The following is a 24,091-nucleotide window of genomic DNA, read 5'->3' as shown; positions in this document are numbered from 1 at the left end:
AAACGCGCTCGAAGAACAATCACAGAACCGTTCCGGGAACCGGTCACGAGCCTCAGGTGAGAGGCAGGTTCATATCGATTCGAGGAAGCAGACAAAAGTCTGGTTCTTTATCTGTTCAAAGATTGGCCCTAAGCTAAGATTTTCTAAACTTCCGTTTTGTTAGATAAGAGAAATATTTGCTCTTAAATGTTGGGCAGGCCTCTTAAAATGATGGAGACCCTAGCGCAAGAATATTAAAGAAAATGAGGTACGATTACTATGAGAAAATTTAAAAAGCACCTTCAGACCTTTCAGTTAACGAAAAACTAATAGACCTTCAATGACTGAATTTGATGTGCTTGTCTAATAAACTCACAACATCATTTATACGGACCAAGACACCTCTAGGAGTGTTAGTGTCCAAACCCCCGGGAACCAGACGCCATGATAATTTGGCACATTTTATTTGGCACCAGATCCAATCTCACCTGCGAAAGAATTGCCGTCACGATTGCCTTTCTCATCAGCGCCGCCCGTCAGCGAATTTAAATCTAATAAAGTTGCCAATTTCAAACACAAAAATGAACGGAACCCACGTTAACCCGCCCTATAGGACTTTGCCCTTGCTGCAGGGTCAGAGGTCGCCCCTCGTCGACATAAATGTCTCCAGCGAAAAGGTTTCGAGATATGACGACCGGCACCGGCAAACAACCGAGCTTCGGTCGCATTCGTCATTCGAATTTCGATTTCGCACAAAAACACATTCCCGGGTGGGGAGAGCGAGCACCACCCTAAAACTGACTCCCAACCACCGGGAACCCGGCGGAGGAACGCGAGTAAATAGACAACTCCGTCGTCCGCGGACCTATCCTTTCGACCGTGGCGCATGAGAGAGCTGGCCCGAACCCTAAGTACAATTTTATGTCACGGCTCCGTGGAATAACAACGTGGATTTCCGTGGACCGGATTGGTTTTCCGGTCGTTTCTCTGTCACTCGCTGCGCAAACGTTTTCCCGGGGTTTTCTTCTTCGGCAGTTCCCGGGGAGCCAGCCAGTGTGTTTGACCTTCACCGAGCGCCGATTTGTGAATTATCTGTCCGGGGCCCTGGCCTTTCCGAGCAGTAAAAAGGGCGCGGGATTGTTGGAGGACCCCTTACGCAGGGGGAGTTGGGTGTGCCGAAGCCTAGACCAAGTGCGCATTGCCAACCATAGGAAGGCGTGGAAGCGGGCAGGGTTTCCACCGCGACGGCGTCTGGCAAAAAGGTGGAAATGAGGTTTTAAAATTGAAACATAAGAAAACGGCGCATGATGAAATGTTTCACCACGCTGCAGAGAAAGAGAGAGAGGGATAGGGAGAAAGAGCAAGGGAGAAAACCGGGTGCCCGGGGTCACATGACGGCCGACGGAGAGCATGGCGAATAAAATGGCGGCACAAGCGAAAAAGGCCGGGAAATGAAAATCGTAAATCCGCTTTTTATGTTGTTTGAAGTGTGCTTTTCCGGCCGGGCCGAGCCGGGCCGGGCATCGAGTGCTAGGGGCAGCCACACTCGCACACATACCACCTGTATGTGTGTGTGTCTGTGTGAATGTCCTGATTTTCCGCCGCACTTTGTTTGCCAACCAACCAGCGAGCGCGGGCGCGAGCGAGAGAGCGTACTTTTTTGTTGTCCCGCATGCTATCCATGATGGGGGTCGCGAGGCACACCTCCTCTTTTTTTGTAGAACCAATAGAAACGATTATGTCTCTCTTTGTTTGTTTGTTTTTTTTTGGTTCTCTAGCTCAGCGGTGGAAGTTCGCCGCAAATCCATAATCGAAACTGGTTCGGAGAGACGGAACCCCCGCAAAAAACTGCACTCCAACACCCACCCGCCGGGACCCAGCGGGTGGACTTTGGGAAGCGAAACATAAAACGCTAAAACCTCCTCCAACCTTTGACACAATTTGTTCGGTCGTCCGGCGAGCAGAAAATCGAATCTAAGCGAGAGAAGAAGCGAAACCGTAAAGTCACACTTGGGTTGAGGAACATCCCACCCACCCGGTGGTAAGTGGGTGGCTGGGTTTGCCAGCGCAAAAACCTGGCGTTAGATTTGCAATCATTTTTGTAGTGCTTCGCAAACATTTTCCGCTTTTTTCTATGTATGCTCCGCTGCTGCAAGGGACATTGATTTCTTTTTTCCTCGGCTGGCTGTTGGGTGTTCCCTCCCAACTCTCTATCCCTCTCTCTCTCGCTCTTGACGTAAATGTCACATTTCGAACCGGGCACGATCGACCCCCGGAAACCCGCTGTATCCCAGTGGCGGTGCAGCATGTCACGCCGCATAATCTGGCAGAGCATAAAAAAGGGATCCCATGTAGGTGCCGGACACTGCGAGTGCTTCCCTCGCTCCGCACGGCATGCTGAATCCGACAATTTTACGTGCAACATGAGCGGCGATGGAATTCCGGATCCGCGGGGGCACGCGGGGGAGGCGTGTAGGGCACCGGAAGTACACGCACGCCCCCCCAGATAGTTCAAAGAGCAAAGCGCACAGAGCTTTGGCACACATTTCACTGGATGCGAAATGCACGAAGCGATAAGTCCCCGGGCTGGCCGCATCGAGGACCACAGGCACCGCCACCGATGGGGAGATGTGTTGTGTACAGCTTTTTTCCATTAGCAATCACAAACCCGAACCCCTCTCCGTGAGTGGGTGCGGAGAAAACAATCTCCTCGAATCGGAATGCAGCGAGAGTCCCCCGTCGCTGTGCGAATATCCTTCTCTTCCTGCCGGCCGGTCGGCTTTTATTTTTGAGGACGATTTTTCCTCCATCAAATCGTGCGCGCTCGGGAAAATGGCGACGATTGTGAGGAAAAAGTCACATCACAGGACACATCGTCACACTGGTTAAGCTTTATTGTTTGCGCCGTAGGAGGAGGCTTGATGGCCACAGGACACTGCTCTTACGGTTCGGCCTTTGGGCAGCCGATCTGAGGACATCAACGCCCTTTTCCATCGACGCCTTCAACGCACGGCCGCCGGCAAGGATCGTTGGTCCGAAGGATTGTTTTGATTACCTACCGCGAGGACAACGGAAGGCGTCGAAAAACGTGCGAGTTGCAGTCGTGTTGGGGTTAACGTTTGAAGGGTCACAGATCGAAATTCGTTTTCCGACAGATGCATGTTGGTCACAATTGTAATTACATGACTTCTGCCAACCAATTGGATTGTTTCCCGGGTGCACTCCAAATGAACGTGGATCACAAAAACTGGACTCTTAATTTATGTCCTTAGGTGTCCGATATCTCCAAAAGCGGTTCCAATGGATCCCGTGCTAATGAGTTCTAATTTAAGATGTCGAAGGACTAAGGCCCATCGTGAATCAAAAAGTATTAAAACAGAACACGGTGGTCTATATACGGCCGGTGTCGGATCCTTAATGATATACAGTGTGACCCAATGCACTGGCCATTCGCTCCAGACGGTGCCGAACGATATCGAATCACACACATCGATCGAACTTCATTTGGCGACGGTACTTCGGCGTTCCAAAGGCTTAGTGACTCAATTTCGAGCAATAGTGCACATCGGAACCACACATACACAGAGAGACACTTGAAACGGGTCGTCATCTTTCTCCTCCTGCGATGGCATGATTATCTAATTTTATCGTACGACCCACCCAGCCACGACGACGTCCATTAGAAGTTCTGCAGCAATCTAACCTAAGCCCCCTCCAGTACTGGTCGCTAGAAGCCTGAGACGGTGGTGCCCCACCACGGAACGGAATCAGCTGTGGAGTCCCCACTTGCTACGCATCTAATCCTCTGGCCGGGTTCTCGCCGCCCTGGGCCATCGCGTGCATATTGCGTGCGACATGCACATTGCAGTGTTAGCGCCTATTTGTCGCTTCCGCCGGAAGCCGGTGCCACCGGAATACACGGGCACGAGCGGGCACCCGTGTCGTTCCAGCCAGCAACAAATCGGAATGCCGAACCGACTGACCCACAACGGCACCAGACTAGGACACACAACGGCGAGCCATCGAACATAAATTATTGAATTATACATCCCTCCAAGCTCAGCCCGATGACAGATCGGCTAGGTCGGTGCGGAGCTGTGGTCTCTTCCCGGGTCCGGCTGCTGCAGAGGTCAAAAATTTAAAACACATTTTGAACACCAATCTGTGCCCCCATTCCGTTTTGTTGGCAAACGGTGCAGGTTGTTGTGTTCGCCGAGTGCCGGGTAAATTATGCTGGTCTCAGCAACGACCGGGGACCGACCGGATCCCGCGAACCAAAAGCTCGGAAGTCACGGATGGGACATGTTTCGAGTTGGCGACCGCACTCACCAGCACACTAGAGCTATGCTGTGCTGCCGCCTGCTGATTGGCCCGGGGTTTCAAGTTCCGGTTCCTGCTGCTTCGTCGTGGACAACTTTTGGGGAGTAGGCACACGCTGCGTTGTGCTGCTTGCAGCCGGTGGCATGCCGTATGCTGGCCGTGTGAAATCGCTGAGAGCGCGTATAATTACGCGCCTATTGTGATAAACTCTAACTCCTGTTTCGGAGCCCTTAATGTGCTTATGATCGCATAATGCCACAACATTAGCGGTACGTGTCAATGGAGGCGCCCGCGTGGCGGATCGACAGGCAGCATCAGCAGCTTGACAGAATTATCGCATTGTTTCATCATAGTTCCGGAAAGCTCACAACAATACCTATGGGTAGTCGATAGGGGCAAGGCTCGTTCTCGGTTGAAGATAACATTAGTTCAGATTAAGTTGATCTACCTCTAGTGGAGAAGTGATGTCCTACAAATTTGGAACCCACATTTCTCCTTCAGCGAAACATCGGATATGGTGTTCCCAGTTGTGTAAATGGGGAAATGTGTATTCAACTTCAAAAATGTTCAATGTTCATAAGTGCTTAAAAACGTGACAAATGAAACTCCCGCCAACACCTGCTCGCGGCCCAAGGACCTCAGTAAGATATCATGACTTCCGCCAACGGCAGCCCCCTCAACAGTGACATATAGTTAACACCCCGCCCAAAACAGCCCTAATGTTATTTTGATTATCATCCCTTAAATGGCCGCATTGAGTACGCCCAACGATGCCAACGACGCGGGCGGTATAAACGCTCGCGAAAGTATTTCTCAATAAAAAATTATGTTATTTTAATCCAACACTCTCGGACGACGTGCGACTGAATTGGTTGCCGAAGATGGCCTCATTTAGAGCCGGGAATGTGTCCAAGTTCCACGCCGTATCGTGTCTTCTGCAAACCACCCTCAGATACTGCCTTTCCAGCGAGTGACATTAAAAGTGTGCCAACGACGCCCACTATCTCTCTCGCGGGGGCAAATGTTTCCGGTTTAGTGAGTCCCTGTTTGTGTTTGTGCCTGGAAACATTTGCTCGGAAGATACCCGCGATCGGAGCGAGCTGACATTTATTGGAAGAGCATTACTATCGGCAACAGACACACGCGAGTGATAATCGGCCTTTAGCCGAACATCTAAGCTCAAATGGCGCCTCTGGAAATGGGTGTTCAAAAAGATGGCTAAACGAATCAATATTTTTAAATAGAACAAAAATGAAAACAAAATGGCGGCACTTTTCGAACGTAATCGGTTCGTTTATGAACCCGCCGCTTGCCGTGGGTTGGTGTGATTAGGAAAGTGAAACGTTGACATAAATTGAACGAAAGAAAGCAAAGCAACTAAAAATACGCACACCGGAACGGAAACAACGAGTCAGCCAACCAGCCAGCCAGTACGCCATCGACCTCTACCGGACCCAGACATAAGCCGACCCCACTGACTGGCCTCTCCTCCTGCTGAAAAAGGTCACAGGGTTGATTGAAACTTGGTGGTGGAAAGCGATAAAAAGACAGAAGGTCTTTAAGCACCGGGCTTAGGCACCACTCTGTGTAGCTTTTGGTCCGGTCTCTAATTGGTCCGACCCAGGCGGCTTGTTCTGTTTCGCTTGGCCCGTGGTGGGTTGTGATGGTGGTGGCTGTGGTGTTTGCCACCCTGTGCCGTCGCCTGTCCCACACTGCGGAGCGATATTTTGCGGTTCATAGACCTCGCCAAGTACTAGGTAAACTGGCGAGTCGGAAAAAACATGGTGGAACTTCTGTCTAATATACCTAGATCCCATAGACCCCTGAGATTCCGTCATTTGGGATTTTGAACTTGAACTGGACGTCCACTTGTAGTCTAAACAACACACATTTCATTAAATATATTTGTTGGATTTGAAAAGAACTACAGGCTGTTGTTGCTATCGCCCAAGGTCATCCTCTAAAGTTGCATAACAATAATTCATAAAGCGACCAGAGAATGCGATTCAATCATATTTGACTTCATCAACATCAATCAACGCATGTGGTTCGTCCTTTCCCAGCTCATGTAGCAGTGTGTCAACATACTAAATAGTCAAAAGAAAACAGGTATGTGACCCTTACCGATTGCAGGATATAAATATGTTCTAACGCGATTCTCCACCGGTCCGATTTGTTCGAATCCGACAAAATACCTGCCCCGTGTTTGGGGTGCTTCCCTTTGGTCGAGTTGCTGCGGACTGCGGAAATACCCATCCACTGGACGTGGCTGACGCAGCGGAGCAGTATAAGCCACATTAGGGTCGGGTCTCTCTCGGGAAATTTTCCACCGGAAAAAAACCTCCGCTCAAATACGTGGCCAACCAAGCACACACTAAACCCTTCTCCTCGCAAGGATCTGTGATTGTTTTGGGAACGCTCGGTCCGGGGAACCGGGTGTTTGTTTGGAGTATTTCTTGAAATTGGAAAACGTGCCGGACGGACGGGAAGAAAACCAGGAGAAAACGAGTAAAAAAACACGAGCAGGTTGTGCACCATTTTCTGGGTTTCTATAATTCGCTCGACACCTAGCGCCTACCTGCACCGAAGGATCTTCGACCGAGCGGTGGGTTCAAATTTCGCCAGAGTCTCGGCACCACACCGCTTTCAGGGGGTCCGTTTCCGGTCCGGAGGATTAAAAGCTCACCCACATCCCGGGAGAGGGGTTGAAGGACGCAAACGACTGAGTTTGTTATTGTGATTGGTAAACATATATATTTAGGGCTCATCATCCTCATCGGTCCTCGTTGGGCCGAAAATTTTATGGACTCCCGACGGCAACCGGGACCGACCACCACACCCCAGGGCGGCGGACAGCCACAGCGAATCGTTTTAAACAATTTCCAAGTCGCCACCAAGATTGCCGCCGCCGTTCACGTCCGTCCGCTGGCTGGCGAAGATTTTGGGATGGCGAACCTTCGACCGAAGTGCCGCTGCCATAAAACAAAGGCTATCGTCGACCGGATCCTTTCCGTGGTCCCTGATGGATGTTTCCACGACGGAGAACCGTTTCTGCTTTCGCTTACGACAAGATGCCCCGCCAATAAAAGCAAAGAAAATCTGAGCGCTCCTCGGCCGGGTGGTCCAACATTGCAAGGGGGCCAAACGGGGCGGCTTCTTATGAGGAATGAAAAAACAAAAGAAAAAAACAAACCTTTCTTTCCGGCCACTCGTATCGAGGTGCCCCCGCCAGGAGACGGCATGAACGGTGCCATTGAGGAGCATCATATCTTGCCGCCAAATTATGGCATCGTCCTGGAAAATGGAATAACACCAGCGCACTACTGGCCAGAAAGGATCCTTACGCTTTCGGTTGCAAAACGTCCACTCGATCACGAGCCAATATTGGAGTGGACGAAGTTAAGAGGTCGCTTCTGCTACCTTCTGGTTGACCGATCCGAACGAAGCCGGAGCCTCGAGGTCACCACTATACTTCGTTGCTTCCGGTCTGATTCCGGAGCAAATGGCTACAATAAAAACAGAGAAACGGTAGGAATAACATTGGGCCAAGAAAACTGTGGCTCCGGTGCAGTGTGGCCATCGACGAAAACCACATCGTACACTGATGAACAATGACCATAAATAAAATCCGGATCCAGGTACCCGTGTCCGGCAACAGACACACACCTTATGTTCCCGGCTAGGAAGCGCTTCGGAACGAGCACATCACGACAAGAGTCGTCCTCTCGGAAAACTGAAAACTATTGAACCAGAAAAAAAGAATAACAAAATGGTAACTAATGGAAACCCCCAGGTGGCGCGGTCACTCTGTGGCTCCTTTCGGTGCTCCTTCTCTCTGTCGCTTGGTGTTTTTCCCTTGATGGGAAAATGCGGTCAGTTGACCCCGTTTTGCATCGCCGGAGCTCCGATGGGGGGAGCAAGAAAAGCGAACGCAAATAATGTTAGCTTCCCATAACTTTGGGCTGCACATTGAGATTTAAAATTACGAGGACTCGACAGTCACCGTCCTCGGGGGGAAAACTAAAGTGGGGCCAACTAGAGAAAGCCAACTGCAACAGATTGCAGACTGCTGTCTTCGTTCGACACATACCGAACGGTCGATTGCTGCACGTCTATATGTTTCTTATAGAAAAAAAGCGCAACAACCAAAATGTTGCACTAAGACTGATTGCAAACCAATGTCGATTTCCGAATTTCCGTCAACCCTATGCTTTATTTATTAATTTGTTGTTACAAAACAATCAACGGGCAACATGGCCTAATTGACAAAAAACAATAAACAACTCCTCCGATAGACTCAGCTGCATCACTACTTTTGCAGTGACCTAATGGAAATCAGCGGGTGATCAGCAATCAGCAATAGACCAATAACATGAAAACAACAACAAACACTATATCTAAAACAGTGACAGTGTTGGGACACCGAACGCTGGGAAATGTGGGAAAGCAACGATTGCGATTCCTATTCGCATTCGGTCGTCGCGTTTTGTGATGCACATTCCGTTTACCGTTTGCACTGCACCCGCAAGGAATGCATTTTAGCGAATAGTCGACAAGATTTAATAAGGGAAGTCGAGGCCACCAGCGCCACCTAAGGGAGCCACAGCCAGCTCATAGTGTGGTGCGATGCCCGGTGGGAATCGAACGCCGGGCACTCCCGGCTGTGATCTTGTTTAGCAGTATGGTGCTACTTTCCTGAGCTAATAAGCGCCTGATTAGCATAGTGGGGAATTTTCGACACGGCGGCCACCCCGGTGTGCTGCGCGCGCGCGCACGCCCCTGGTTATGTAAATCACACGTTCACGCACACAAACAGGGCGGCGCTGCTAGTGCACTACTCCGCCGCTAGGTGATGATGAGCGTTAACCAGAACATAAACTCCACCTGTCGCCTCCATTTTCCGCCTTTATGGGCGATGCATCATCACCGGGCGCGCGGAGCACATTCAACTGGTGCGCTGGGCTCGTGTGGACCGTTGTTTCGAAACATAACAGCTTTCGGAGGGTGGTGTCAAACATTGTGATGCAGCTGTGGCACCGGTTAGTGAACCGTTCCTGACGGATGCATTGTTTAGCTTCGCAGCACTGGCTATAAATACAATCATTAGAAGCAACAAGAGACACAGCTGGTAGGATTTGAGCGGTTTCTATATCCTACTAATGTTTATGTTTTTGGTCCTTTTTTCACTAAAGGTTCATTCCGTCATCAGTTGATTGATATTTGCACCGATATTTACAACTTTAACACAGCTACTATGAGCCATTGGAAGGATGCGTTCAAAAGGATGGTCCTTAGTAGAAAAGACTCTGGCCCTAACACGGTTCAGCTCCAGGCTTCCTAACGACTGGCTTGGTGAATTGGTAGATAAAAAAGGGGTTTGTAAGCCACACAACAACGAAGCAAAAATACCGCCGCTTCCGCCACCACCTGATCCCCTGATCCACCCGGGGTAGCCGGGTGTCTTCGCCTCCGGGGAGCACAATAAAATTAATTAAGGTATAAAATACACTAAACCTTTCCATTCAGAGGCGCTTACAAATGGGGCTAACAACAGTCCACCAAAGGACCCCCTTTCGGTAAGGGCGGCTGCTGCCGAATGTGCGGCGAAAGGAAAAGAACTCAACACCTGAGCCCCTGAACCATAAATAGTACACAGAGCGCGACTGTGAGTCTGCCTACCCGGAACTAGACTCCATCGGGAGCATCATCGTCGTCATCAGCGATCCATATCCGGGAGAGTGCGCAGGAAGTTCCACAGCAAACCACATATCATCTCGCAAACACTGACTTCTGGGATTACGACGGCGCACGCCAAGGACGGGACAGCCGACCACCGACCCGAGCGGTGCCTTCGGAGTTAATTAAAAAGATAACCGAATGGTTCGGAGCACGGCCCCAACTTCGTCGTGGGCGCCCTCTTTTATATGGATTGTGCAAACATCAGGACACCCAAGGACTACCCCCGGACGGGCCACCCTTCTCCGGGCGCACCGGCCACCGATCGAATGCGAACGAGGGAGACAGAAGAGCACTTTCTGCATCGTTACCCCAGGGAAGCGGGTGGCCCGGAAAATCCTGACAATGTGCTAAATGTGCCAAAAGAGCCGTGCAGGGAAAAGCAAACGACCTGAGCGCGCCATGCCAAAGGACTCTTTCCTCCCGGGACACAATGGAAGCATATGTTTGGTGTGGTTGTGTGCCGGTGGTTGTCCTCTTTGTGGACAGCGAAAAAGAAGAAGCAAAAAATGAGGAACCCTTCCAGCCAACTTTGCCGATAACCGCATTACGACATGACCACCCCCAGTAGCGGTGGTGACCACACGAACAACGCGCCTCTGTGTGTGGCGAACTGCCACCCACTCCGCCGGCCGGCGGGCTCCCGCCCCGTGGTCCCGTGGTGTTATCAGACACCACAGAGCGGGATGTGCGGGATCAGTTATCGCACTGGCTAAGAGTAATTAACTTCAGCAACAAGTCCTCGCCCACACAGACACACACACTCTCGGCATTATTAGCCAGCAGTGCGCAGTGCTGCGCGGGTCCTGCTGTTTGTTTGGGATGCTGGGGCCGATGCAGAAGGACACGAACGTACTTGGCTTTCCACCCACCGGCGGTCGGGATGGCCGCTCTCTCGAGGTGAATTAATTCAAGACCATCGCGGGTCTCCTGCGGTATTGCGGACCTTGGAGAATGACAAAAAAAAACAAATCTCGGTACGCGACTCGGTAAGAGGCTTAATCTTTCGCCGCGTGCCACGGCAAGATGGGAAGTCACGCGAACGATGCGCCACCAGAAAGCACTCCTTCCGCCTCCGTGCACGGTGAAGAAGATGGGACACTTTCACGCACATACCCCCGGATGTTGAGCGAGCGGCCACGTCACCGGGCACCGGCACCGTTTTCGAGCAAGTAACACGTTCGGTACGTGGCGACTGGATCTGATACGAAAATAACGAGATATACTTTTTCATCCCCGCCACCACGGGGCCCGGGAGAGTTCGCGATCCGGTCCACGTTCCACGGCCGGGCTAATGTTGCTGTTGATTTACGGGGAAGAGAGACGGGACGGGACGGGACGGGGGGCCAGCAGGGCACGGATGGATGATCATTCTGTCAAGTTTATCGCTACTCCAGTTTCTACCGTGGAAGCGCAGCGGAGCAGTAGAAGTAGTCGCTGCCGTCATCAGCGAGCGGGCAGCAAGCGCCGCTATCGTTCCGGGCCGCCGCCGCCGGTTGGAAGAACGCGCCATCATGTAGCACTCGAGTACACGTATTCCTGAAAGGACGCGGCACACAAGCACCGCGCGGAACCACTCCAAGAAGCAGCATAATGTCAAACGATAGTTCGCAGGCCACAGCGAGGGAAAGCCACTCGGTCGGTCCGATGCGGATCCGGATTGATAAGTTGCCGGAAGTGAATGGGTATTGGCTGTTGGGTGATTTAGTGGTGCGCGCTTTACAGCAGGTTATGCACATCCCCAACAGACAAGCAATTTAGCGTCCATTAAGTAGTAGTGTACATTCCATTTTTATCACCTTTTTGGCAGCCATTGAAGTGTAATATCCTGAGTGTGTAACCTGAAACCTTGCCTAACAATGTCACTAATTTTGAACCGACACATTAGCAGTCAACATCAGACGATCACATTCTACAAACAACAGTTGCATTGAGTACATCACTCGAGGCTTGATACTTATCAAATCGAGAGGATAAAAAATGGGAGGAAACAATCTTCAATCGGCACGAAGAGAGCTGTTTCTTTCTCCGGGCCAACAACACGAGCTTAAGAAGCGCAGAAAACTGCCACCCTGCAACGCAACTGGCCACATAAAATTGCGAGCAGCAGGACTCAAACAATACGTGTAATAGGTGAAGGGAAAAGAAAACGAACATCGGACAGAACGGACAGCTAAGGAACAGCTAACCGCGTAAGCGTAAAACAAACAAAAACGATGGCATGGCACGAACGGGCCCATACACGGGACGGGACGACGACAACATATAATATAAAAAGCCCAGAAAAATGTTTGCAACAAACAAAAAAGAAACAGCGAATGGGAAGTAAACCGTTTCGCGAAGGAATTCACCACCATTAGCGCACCGGAATCCGTACGTACAGAAAGGGGCCCAGGCTGGCTGGCTGGCTGGCTGGTTGCTGAAAGTGACCATTAAAGGCAAGGAGTCTGCCGAACGACCGACGCGCACGACCCAAACCCGCGCGCGCCTCTGGTGATGCTCTCGTTTTATGCTGCTGTCCACCACCAGGCGGGTTTTTGTGTCCAAGAAAATCAAGCAACACACGATTTTAATGCTATCGGCGTTCTGTGCTCTATCTCTTTCTCTCGCTCTCTCTCTCTCACGAGGGCTATCGGTCTCTACTTTTATGACATTATGTTACATTCAATTTTCGTGATGCTTTATCGGTTTGGTTGCATTTTGTCGGGCGCTGCCATAAAATGGCTTCGTTGAGGACCGGCATCGGCTCTCCAACCGGAAACTTCCATTCGGTCGCTTAGTCCGGCAACATCCCGCGAATATGCTCGAATCTTTTGCCACATCACAGATTCTCGTGAGATGTGGCACCTACACCAGGGTGGCAAGAAAAGGGACCTCGGAACTTTCAAACAAGCATATTAAAATAAGCCCCTCTCAAACTGTGCTACAATCGTGCAGTAATCTTTCCCGGAAGAGAGGATTTACATAAAATTATGCTCCGGAACCATTCGACAAAAAAAGCCATCATCCCAAAAGAAGCGGTCCTTCCGTGCATCTCAATTGCGTCCTTTTCGATAGAGTTGTAACACTGTTCGGCAGCACAAAACCCAACCTGCCTCGGGCGCTGGCGGCGGCCAGCATAGCTTGTGCACACTAAAAACCAGAGTGTGCAGGACCGGGTTCGCCAGTCCCCTAGGAATTTGGGACTTAATCTCCGATAAAGTTGCAGAAAGGTGCGTGTTTTCCATTCCTTATCGCCACACTCCATTTTTAATTCCTATTTCCAGCCATTCCGCAAAAGCGTCCGCTTTACAGCTTGGGTCACGAAACTCACAAACACACAAATACGCACACAGGAAAGCCGGGCAACCGATGTCGAGTTTTTATGCTTCGCGTCCACAGTTCGGAATGATTTATATTCACTCGGGTCTCTCTCGGACCCTGAGACCCGGCTGCTGCAGCAGCCCAGGCGGAGATTAACGGGCGAAGGTAGGTGCCGCTACACGTACCGTACCACGAATAATAACAACGTGCTCTCGGGTTAAGCCAATAGTGGTTGCCCGCGCAAATAAATTACCCTGACTGTAGGAATGCGCAGATCGACCGAGGTTCCGAGAGCAGGATTGCTGTGGCCAGCAGCAGCGTCCTTCACAGGATCAGCATCGAAGCTTCTCGTTTAATGAGAAACCCTTCACTAACTGGGACGTTGTGCGGGCATTTTTTGATTGTATAAAATGAAAACTTTTAATGAAAACCAGAGCGTGTGCTTGAAGTAACGCAAAGCCGGTCTCCGATGATGTTTGTTCGATCGTTCGTGTTGTGAAACTTTTGGTAAAAACAAAAAGCCACACCGTAAACCGGCGTCTGACTAGAAGGTCAAAATACAGAACCACCCTCCGTGACCGCGATTGGAAGCGAAAGGAAACCGAACCCAAACCTGACACTATCCGGCCGCTCAACTTTCGATGTCGAAGCTAAAAGGTTACTGATAAAAGTTTGTCCACCGAACGAAAGTGCATCGACGAGAAGGCAGTGTCAGGGCGCCGTACTGCCATCGGTTACTTGCACAAAGTCGCAGGACCACATCACGTTGCGGTGCAGCAACACATGCAGAACCTCCTATGTACTGCCTCTGTCTTACGACTTCTCAAAAGCAAAAATCAACCCTCGAAACGACGAAACTTTTCGCCCCACAGTCACATCCCCATGGATTCCCCTCCGGCTGCCAAAAAAATTGACCACCATCTTTTGGACATCTTCCCACAGGATCAAGGAGGATAGAAAAAAAACGATGCTTGCTTCCTTACGGCGTTGTCACTCGTGTTAATGCCACGTTGATGCTGCCAGACACACGAAGTGGATCCGACACGATGAGCGTAAGAGCAGCAGATTAGAGTTCGGGGTTCTCGAAAAGAACAAGGGAACATGCACGTCCGGTGGTCATAGGTGCCCCGCAGCATCCCCGTGACCAGAAGTCCGGGATATCACTTCGCACTAATTGATTTCGACAAGTGCCATTTTCAGTTTTACTTCCCATTTCGGCCCCGGGGCCGCCACACCCGACGGTCGAAAATGGTTTAATGTTTAAACTACGCGCGGACATTCCCCCCGGGGTGGACCTATTAGGGCGGGAAGAAGTAAATTGAATTTAAAGTAAAAAAATGAACTTTTTAAACGAACAGAATAGAGAGAACTTTTCGTCCGGATGGATAGCCATAGTAGGAACTGTGCGTGGCCGCACCGGAACGGAAGCAAACTTCGGTCGTCGGGATCCAGTGTCGAGAGATGTTTCCCCAACTTGTGGGAAACTTTCCCAAACTTCCGGCGAACTACAAGATAGCCATTCGACGAATCGGGCTAGGACATCTGGTTCCCCAGCCCACCCCGGGCAACCGGCCGACCTAAAAAAGGTGGGGTCAAAATACTTTGCCACTGCCAATGTTGCCAAAAGTTTCTGGCCGAGTTCTGGCCAGCGCCCGGACCGGATCACTCAATACCAAACCACCGGGGGTTTGATTAATGCAATTTTTGAGCCCGACGAAAGCTGGAGAAAGATTTAATTTCTTACAAAGATCTCCCGTTACGAACGGGCGACCCTGGCAGGGTTCGATCGGATGAGTCACACAGCATTGATCACGGCGGAACGGACCAGAAACTTTGCCGCTGCTGCCATCAAAACTTTGATTATTAGTAAAACCCCAAAAACGGGGGTCCACGTTACGGTTTTTAATAAGGCCTCGTAAACCCGGGTGCCACCACTTCCACAGTGGGGATTTTAAAAAAAACGGGGACTACCCATCGTGCGAAGGATGCCGACTGCGGACTACTGTGGCACATGTTTCATTACGCAAGCGTGCTGAGGCCAACACATCGCCAAGCCACGTCGCGCAGTAGAAGCAAAATGATGTTGCTGAACCCCGACGAGAACAAACTTTCTGCCAAACCGTCGGGTACATCAGCCGGGACATCAAACAGCTTCAAAAAGTTACAACAGCGTTAGGTTCGGGTCAGGTCCGCCGATCCAGAACCGTTGGTTGGGTGTTTTCGGTGCCCGGTGCGCTCGCGCGCTCTCTGGTCCTTGTTTGCGACAGCAATTATCAAAATCCGGATGGCGCACCCTCCGGTCGGTCGGTGTGGAGCTTGTGATCTTGAGCTAGTAAGTGCCTCGCAAGCCAGCAGCCAGCCGCCAGGAGAAACTAAGATTGCAATTATGGTCGACCTACGTAGTCGGTGGCGGTTGCCATTCTGACTTTTGGCCACGTGCGACCCCAGCGTGCCCTCGCGATGTAATGTTTGTCTCGAAAGTAACCAGGTGGCGGAATTACAAACACAAGGACCCAGCCGTAGTAGTAGTGCAGCAGCACACGGAGCAAGCAAGGAAAAATGCCCTCCAAAGGATGGCCAAAGCCAGCGTGGTTTATGTCCTTCTCTGCGAACGGGTTGCATCCGAGGGCTCGAAGATCCCATCTACTCGGGCACGAGTTTGTAATTAAAATTTTAATCGTTACCTCAACGAGTCCCGGAACGGCGTCGAATGGGCGCAGGCACCGTCGTCGTGCACTGGGTCGGACCTTGCCGGGGAAAAATTGCATTTCAATTCCACGAAAGTGTATTCCACTCCAGAGCGTGCGGGGCATCCTTCACTAATGAGTGGCAGTGGCGTTAGAAACCGATGGCAAACTTTCGCCATATTGCGCTCACTGGGCGTTTCCTTTGTGCTCGGCAGACACGCTTCACACGTGAGCGCTTCGTTCCCAAGGACCTCCGCCTCAAAAGGATGCACGGTCTGCACTTTGACCACACGAACCCCACCCAGGGAGCGGTTCTTTCTTCTTGCGCACCCTGACACCGGAACGTGACTAATCTGTATCCAATCGGGTGGGAGCGCACGTGCACCGGGACGAGGTAAGCCGAAGAGCCTGCGCCGTTTCGATCGATCAACCTTTACCCTTTTCTCTGAAGGATTACAGATCAGTGCGGGTGTTTCCGCCGGAAGCCCGGTCACTGTCAAGATGATACATCACCACAGAAAGGTCCCATAGAAGCGGCGGAGGCCTCAGAATAAGGATGTCTTTATCCTCACCGGGATGCGGGGTGTGCACTCCCTTGTCGCCGGTCGGCCTCGTTCTGACGGTATTGATGCAATAATTATCGACACTAACACGTACGCACACAAGTGTAAACCACTCCCAAAAGCGCTTCCGGCAGCAGAGTGCGACAAATAAATGGATTAAGCTGCCAACCGGCTCCTGGGGCTGCATGCGGACCTTTACGTAACCTTCCCCACAGACCGACTCGTTGTGCAACGCACTATTCTTCAGAAATGGATAAGATCCTCGTTGAAGCAAACGGTACAAGAATGGATAGGAGCATGTTGTGTAACGTACTTATGCAAATCGTTAGCATTGTCGTACCGATGGGGGGCATGTTAAACGCAAAACAATGCGATTAATTAGTACCAAAAACGTTACTGGACTTGTGGAAATGTGGAAATTTGGTGGCTCAGGAGACGCTCAGGAGAAGCTGCCTTTCTTTTGGTGTGCAAACCACGAACGGCCCGCAATTCGAATCGCGCTGATTGTGTTGGGTTTAGCGCGTCGAAATCGAAGTTCCCGAAGTACTAAAGACCGGGACCGGCGCTCGGCTTCGGCCATTGGTGCTTCTCTAACCAACCTTCGCCTTCGCGTCTAATTTATCGCTAACGCGATCCGTAACTTGAGCTGACCTAATAGAGCCCCACGGAACGGTTCAACCTTCCATAAAAAGTCCGACACAGGCAGAACAACTTTCCGCCGCGGGGTGGCCATGGCTGAGCTTGCCTCTCGCAGCGAGTTGCGCTTTGCTTATTGGATTTTGGAGAACGAAGACGTTCCTCCACCCGAGAATGGCGCCGTGTCTACTAGTGGCGGGGAGTACTATTTTGGCCAATCCGTTCCAAGCCTAAGACCTCCCAACCCGGGAGGGTGTAAAATCATCTTTATCGAATCAATAACTCGAAACCTAGCGGAGCCACAGTTCCGGCGAAAAGCATACAACTTATTTGCAAGTGCACACTATTTTATTTATGAAAAAATCCTTAATCCTAGCCCAGCGTTGAATCCGGACGCCCGGGGCGGCCAGAGGATGGGGTGCGAAACCCGAAAGCAGCTGGCGTCCTGCGGTTCGCGGGATTGGCTTTTGCGTTTCGCTCGAAGCCTATGAATATTCAGCAGCCATCTGTTGTTCCGCCCGCCCGTTCGAAAGGGCCAGCTGTTCGGTTCGGATTTTTATTCATCCACCAACCAGTGCCGGGCACGAAGGATACACGGTTCGTTTGCCGGAAACGCAAATCCTTCCCGAGGAGATGCATGGAAACTTCCCGGCGCGCCCACTAACCGCTAACCCCATGGATTGAGGTCCGACAATGCACCGGATGGGAAGGAAAAACCAGGGCCGGCCCATCGTCACAGGAAGGCGTTGGGTTATCGCCTCGGTTCGCGCCGCTTTCGTGCAGTTGGATAATTTCACTGGCGTCATCCATTGCAACGCTGGCCGCCTCCTGGTAGGCGGCCAGCTTGGGGTAAGGAGACGGTTTCTGTGAATGCCAAATTGGCGAAGTAGAAGCGAAGAAAAGGTTACAATAAGCCCTCGGTGCGCTGTAGAACTTTTATGCTTCGCGCTATGGTTTTGGTGCCTCCCTCGGCCAATTCCCTATTGTTCTTCTGCTCCACTATTGTGTGCCCTTTTGGGAGCGAAATGAAACCGCTCCTGCCGAGGTTTAAAATGAAGGTCGCTGAAACGGGAGAGTCGCGCGTGGAGCAGCAGTAATCAGCGAAAGCTTCGGTCGTAGTTGGTGGCGCAATCGCCAACTCCTGGGCGCCCCGTTGGTCTGCTAAGGGGCCTTGGTTTCCGCTTTGGATTATTAGATAAACCACGTGGAAACTTATAGCCCCGGGGAAACAAACGTTTCCAATTTTGCTCTATTCCCGTCCCCGGGGCCAGATGCGCTTTTGGTTTTGCAGCACCACAGGCAACGCAGAGGGTTTGTGGTAAGGTGGTAACAACTGGCAGGCGAAACGCTTTGGGAAACAATAGATCCAACAAAGATGCATAATTGAACGTGGAATGTATCAGTGTCTGGTTCTACTAAAACTCCAGGCGTTCACTTCAGTGATCCCAATGACGAACACGGCGGTGGCCGACAACGCCAACCCTCAATCATCGCATCATCACAAAGTGTGCACACACGCGCGGCAACAAGAGCTTGATGCAAATTTATGCTGCATTCATTGTTTGCTTTCAAACTCCAAACACGTATGCCACCATTGGCCTCGACGGTGGCACTAAAGCCCTGTATCACGCGACGTGCAACGGTGGGCTTAGCGAGTTGAACTTCATGGCAAAGGTGCAGGGCTACCGTCTTGTCTGCAACCGGCCACCACGCCATAAAAGGGCTACAAATCGCTTTCGTCATCCGACAAATCCTATCGACAGACGGAGTCAGCGACAGAGATCGCAGTGGATTAAGGGCCTAACGTTGGAGCTCCATTGCTGATCCAATATTGGTGAAGCATTTGAGCTCCATGCATAGCCTTGTAAGTCACTTGGCGTCGTTCGCGTTGCCAATTGGAATCCACCGAGCCCGTCTATTTGCTTCCTAGGTAATTGCTGGCTTCCTTTCGAATACCTTAAACGGCAATCGTAGGTTGGACAAACAATAAAAGCAACAAAGCGGCAACTCGCGACCACCAGTATAGTTTCTACGTTTTGACTCACGTGCAGTGCAAGAGGCAACCGCCAAACCGCTTTCGAAGACGGAGACCAAATTCGTGTCGCCAGCGGATGGAATCATCGTGAACCGGCAACGTGGGCGTTTATGATGGTGACCGCGCCAAAAGACCTGAATTCGATGAATCTTTCCATAAGGCAGAAAAAACGATACTCATGGGAGACCTGCCAGCAACTACTTCTTGTGGCTCGACAACTTTCCGGAACTCGTGGTCTTCGGGCGTCAGGAGAAGGATCCACTCCCAGGAACACACATCAGTTGGCCGACAGACTCGTGACTTTTTCACGGTGGCAATCCCTGGACTACCAGCTACCTAGCGGGCACAGTGCTTACACTGCACATAATGAAGGTTCCTTCGGGGCCGTCGAGCAGGATACAGCATTGAACGATGCTCTCATCTCACGACCGACATCACTTTCGATTGGCAAGGAAGAATAGAAAGAAATGGGACGCAAGAACGGGGGCGCGCTGCACAAATACGTGAAGAGAGGGACTCCATTGTTTAAGTACCGTTTTCAAATGCCACCCACTTCTAGCGTCATTGTTCGCGGCCGGGCCGCCAGATCCCAATGGCGTTTCGCTCACCAGCCACTGAGCAGCGGAGTTGCTCGTCTTCGTGACTGGTGAACGATCGACACGCGTTGCGGTGTCCTTTATGGACGGAGCTTTTCCCGATGAAGGGGCCCAATAGAACGGGAAGTGGTGCGGAAGTTTGAAGGAGCATCCCACCCGCGTTTCTTTCCGAACTGGGTCAACTGCTTTCAGATAATCGGCGTCCGATGATTTGCTGACATACTACTCCTTCTAAAGGGCAAATTTGATCCGCTTAAATGCATAATAATGATTTGGTCGTGCGAGTAATGACCGTGAAGGCTCTTGAATGATTAATACGACAGTCAAGCTCTCGGTAGATGGCTTATTGCGTTGCGTGTCAGAAAGGCAAAATCGCGATGCTTATCAATAATCAAACTTCTGGACAGTTGCTGTAATGTTTGTCTAGCAGATTGTCTAGTAACAAGTGTAAGCTTTATTTGGTTGATGATAAAGCAAGCAGCCAAGAGCCTTTGATATAGGAGACAGGCTCTCACAAGACGATGGCATGAACAATGCCCTCGGTCCAATAACGTGAGTGTCATAAACATTCCTGTCGCAAGCGGAGATGGGCCACCCACGGCCGGATGCCAACCACCACCACACATCCTCGTGATGTGGTAGGACCTCGACTCCCAAGCTCCGGGCGCGTTCCATCCGCATCGCAAAGAACTCTGTAGATTCAATCGAAGGAATTTCAATTTAGTCTCAATAGAACGCATTGCGCATAGTCCTGTGCCCTCTTCGGTATCCGACGGTGGGTGTGCAGGTACCGTCACCGAATGCCACGGGTCGCGAACGAAAACCACAGCTGCCATTTTTGGACTGCTCTTTCAAATTGCGATTTTAAACCGAAGAAGAAAACCGGAATTATGTACTGAACTAAACATGCATAGGGCACACGTATTATTTGTTGGTTTTCGTGTCCTGTCAGCAACTGGGACCAAACCACGAAGGAGACTGTGCAAATGTTGGCAAAGGATAAATCCTACAGATAATTTGAACATGTTTGCTGTAATTAAAATGTATGAAGGTTCCCTATCAAGTTCAAGGCTTACATGGAAATCATTAATGTTCCTAGGATTCTAAGGGATTTCAGCGTAAATCCTTTCGCATAAGTATAGTCGAGCAATCAATTTTGAATCACCATACGAGCCATGGGACCAAGCCCCTTCTAACGAATCAAAAAGGACGAAAACAACTCACCTCTGGAATCATAGTAATCGTCCTCGTCCTCGTACTTCTCTCCCTTCACCTGGTGGTGGCCGCTAAAGCTGCTGCTGGCAACCAGCACCAACAGCGCTAGATAGATTCCCTTTGCCGGCACCATCGTTGCCGTCACGGTGTTCCCTTCCGCCTGCGTTAAGGGTACGGTAGAAACGGGTTTCACTACTACCAACACACAGCACCACACGACGACGCACGCACAGCTAACACACTCCTTTCGCACGATTTTTCCTTTTCCGCTCGACGGACAAAGGCGAATCCGTGTGTCTCGAGGATGGCGCCGCGACCGAAGTTTGCTAGGAAAAGCGCGGTGGCGTTTTCGTACCCACCGGCGGCGGGGTACACACAAAAATCACACTGCTCTGCGCTACGCACACACCGGAACCTTCACTCACATACTGCCACAGAAGGACCACTGCTCACCGCCAGCATGCCAGCTCGCCGCTGCTGCTTACCACTTCTTTATTCGCGAATTTCAACACGACTCCTGTGGGGGCAGACAAAAAAGGGAACAAAAAGAGTGAGAACACTGTTTGTTGGAAAGACAAATAGGAAGCTGCTGGGCTTGGCTGCCAATCTCAAATGAAACACCAGACACAATGGAACCATTCGATCCACAGAAAGCCCACCACAACGTCACGCAGCAGAAAGGATGTTGATCCAAACGATGGGCACATCAAAGGCACAACACTGGCACCAGGATATTATCGCAGGATATATCAAGAACTTTACGGCCACTAACACCACTACCAGCACTATTGTGCGCAGCTCCAAGTAGTCCCGCAGCACGAGTCCTAGATACAACCATACACACCGAACGAAAACACTTTTGTGCCGCACAAACAACGGCGAAAACCATTAGGACGATTGAAAAAAGGAACCTGCATCATCTCGGTGGCCGGCGTGAGTGAGATGTCTTCATTTTTCCGTTTTGTTCCGTGTCACACGCGTTAGGATTTTCGTTTCGAGATTCACTTCCTCGCGATCCTAATGCCTGACGACGGGTGGGTTGCTTTGATTTTTCTTTCTATCACCACCATCAAACGGAAACGGCGTTTCATTACATTGGCTCGTTGGATGGTTTTTATTTTTGTTTCGTCAGTGCCACCTTCTTATCGCGGCACAATCTGCTATCGTACAACGAACGGTTGATACCGTAGCATGACGGGCGCGGTATGTAATAGTTTGTTTTGGCCTCTTTGAAATTGTGGCCATGGTGGTCGCTAATGGCGTAGAAAGGCTGATAAAGGTCGCTTGGCACAATTAGCGAGGCGAAGCAATGGGCTTGTATCGAGCACCCTTCCGGCATGAAATGTCAAGTGGCGGAGCTTGTGCGCTGAACAAACAAAAATACCATATTCACCGCACTGCCAGGAGTGTCCCGGAGGGAAAAGAAAGCCTCTTCAAGTGCACACTTTTCCAATGGCTCGTCCAACCAACAGACGCACGTTCGGTACGGGTTTGACAGGTGTTAGGGACTTCCTAGAAAAATGTGCACCGCAGTAATCCTTGAAACAGCAAACAGCTTCGTTAGTGGGGCATGACATCAACAAACGCATTCGTAACCGCGGAGAGCACGTCGAGACCAAAACATAGCGATGATGCCACGGAACTAAAAACAACAAAACAGGCTAGAAAGCTTCCTGCTGATGAGTCACGGATCGTCCGCATGCACACACATGTTGTCGGGTCTTGGTATTTTCTCATTCGCACCACCTTCACGCACAACCACATACACCCCTCGTGCCGCTCGTTTTCCCGATTCTCATTCCGGTACCTCCGCAGCTCCTTGGCTGAGGATTCGTCACGATCCACGCGATGCGCACTTTTTGCAGTCACTTTGCTTTCAGCCCGCGTGCCGCCCAACGACAGAAGCAAGAGCGAGAGCCCTCTAAGGAGTGCTCCAAAGCGGGGCGCAAGAAAGGGAGAGCACCAAAGACTGCACCACAAGACGCGATGATGCACAGGAGAGCCTTGGTTGCAGATTCAACTTCTTTCACTGTTTCTTCAGTTGTTTTGCAAGCAAGAAGGCTCCGTGGGAGTAGCCAACGTGGGGCGCACTGAACACTGCGACGGTTCTGAAGGTTTTCCATTCTCATCCTCGAAAGTGCCCTTCAAAGAATCCGCCATCATCATCCTGGCACGGAAATCACGCCCAGCAGGATATGTACCCGTTCCACGAATCTCTTGGCGGACACCTCACAGACACAGATTTCGATCAAACTGCACCCTTTGCCGGACTACTAACCGAAGTAAACCAGCAAATATCGCTTCCTGGGACACCTAAAACCTTAAATTCCACTTTTCTGCTGCGACCGACCGAGCTAAAGGCTTAAGTTGAAATGACGTTTTTGCTGTTGCGGATGGTGAAGCAAACCACAGACAGTTGTCAAAAATTATTTGACAGATGCCATATCAAAACTATTGTTGCGAACAGCTAGTACAGACATACGCGCTGCTACAACATAGGACCTGAGCACTGAATGAGAACTATAAACGCAAGGATGACGCTCAACCCTGCAATCGAATTTAGAGAGGTTCAGAGCAGAAGGAAGATAGAACGAGCCACGAGTCTTTTCGATTAGGACCACGAAGAGGTAAAGGCGGAAAAGAAATACAAGTTTTTGATCGACAAGTGTGACCCACGAGGACGGGCCCATGGATGCAAAATTGTATTTTTCTTTCGTCGCCAAAAACATCTATGTTTGATATGAACCAACGTGCAATGGAGGTTTTTAACGGTTGCTGTATTCGAACAGTCTCGTTTAAAAAACCACAGCGGCCACAGAACGTGCGCACCCGGAAGCAGGTCGTGAGCGTGCAAACGAGCAGGATCGTTCCCGCACGCACATCAGCGTGATGGTGAATTTCCAGGGCACGGGAAATATCGTTCGCACAAAAATGACGTTTCCTTCAAATGACAAATGCACAACAACGGTTTGAAAATTATTTTAATTTTCGCTGCCTTCATTGCAAAATCGCTCTTCCGTT

The 24,091-nt window shown here is 50.7% G+C and overlaps 1 protein-coding gene across 1 annotated transcript in view; it reads right to left on the bottom strand.

Moving 5' to 3' along the window:
- Positions 1 to 21,203, bottom strand: part of LOC131215821 (calsyntenin-1) — a 68,109-nt gene extending 46,906 nt beyond the window's left edge. The window contains exon 1 of the mRNA XM_058210217.1: positions 21,080 to 21,203. Coding sequence (XP_058066200.1) covers positions 21,080 to 21,203 — 124 coding nt within the window. The remainder of the gene's footprint in view (positions 1 to 21,079) is intronic.
- Positions 21,204 to 24,091: the final 2,888 nt, after the last annotated feature.

The sequence above is a fragment of the Anopheles bellator genome, chromosome 1 (assembly GCF_943735745.2).
Source record: "Anopheles bellator chromosome 1, idAnoBellAS_SP24_06.2, whole genome shotgun sequence".
In the NCBI taxonomy this organism is placed as follows: Eukaryota; Metazoa; Arthropoda; class Insecta; order Diptera; family Culicidae; genus Anopheles; species Anopheles bellator.
Note: the sequence above shows the minus strand (reverse complement) of the source record. Positions and strands in the feature narration are given on the sequence as shown.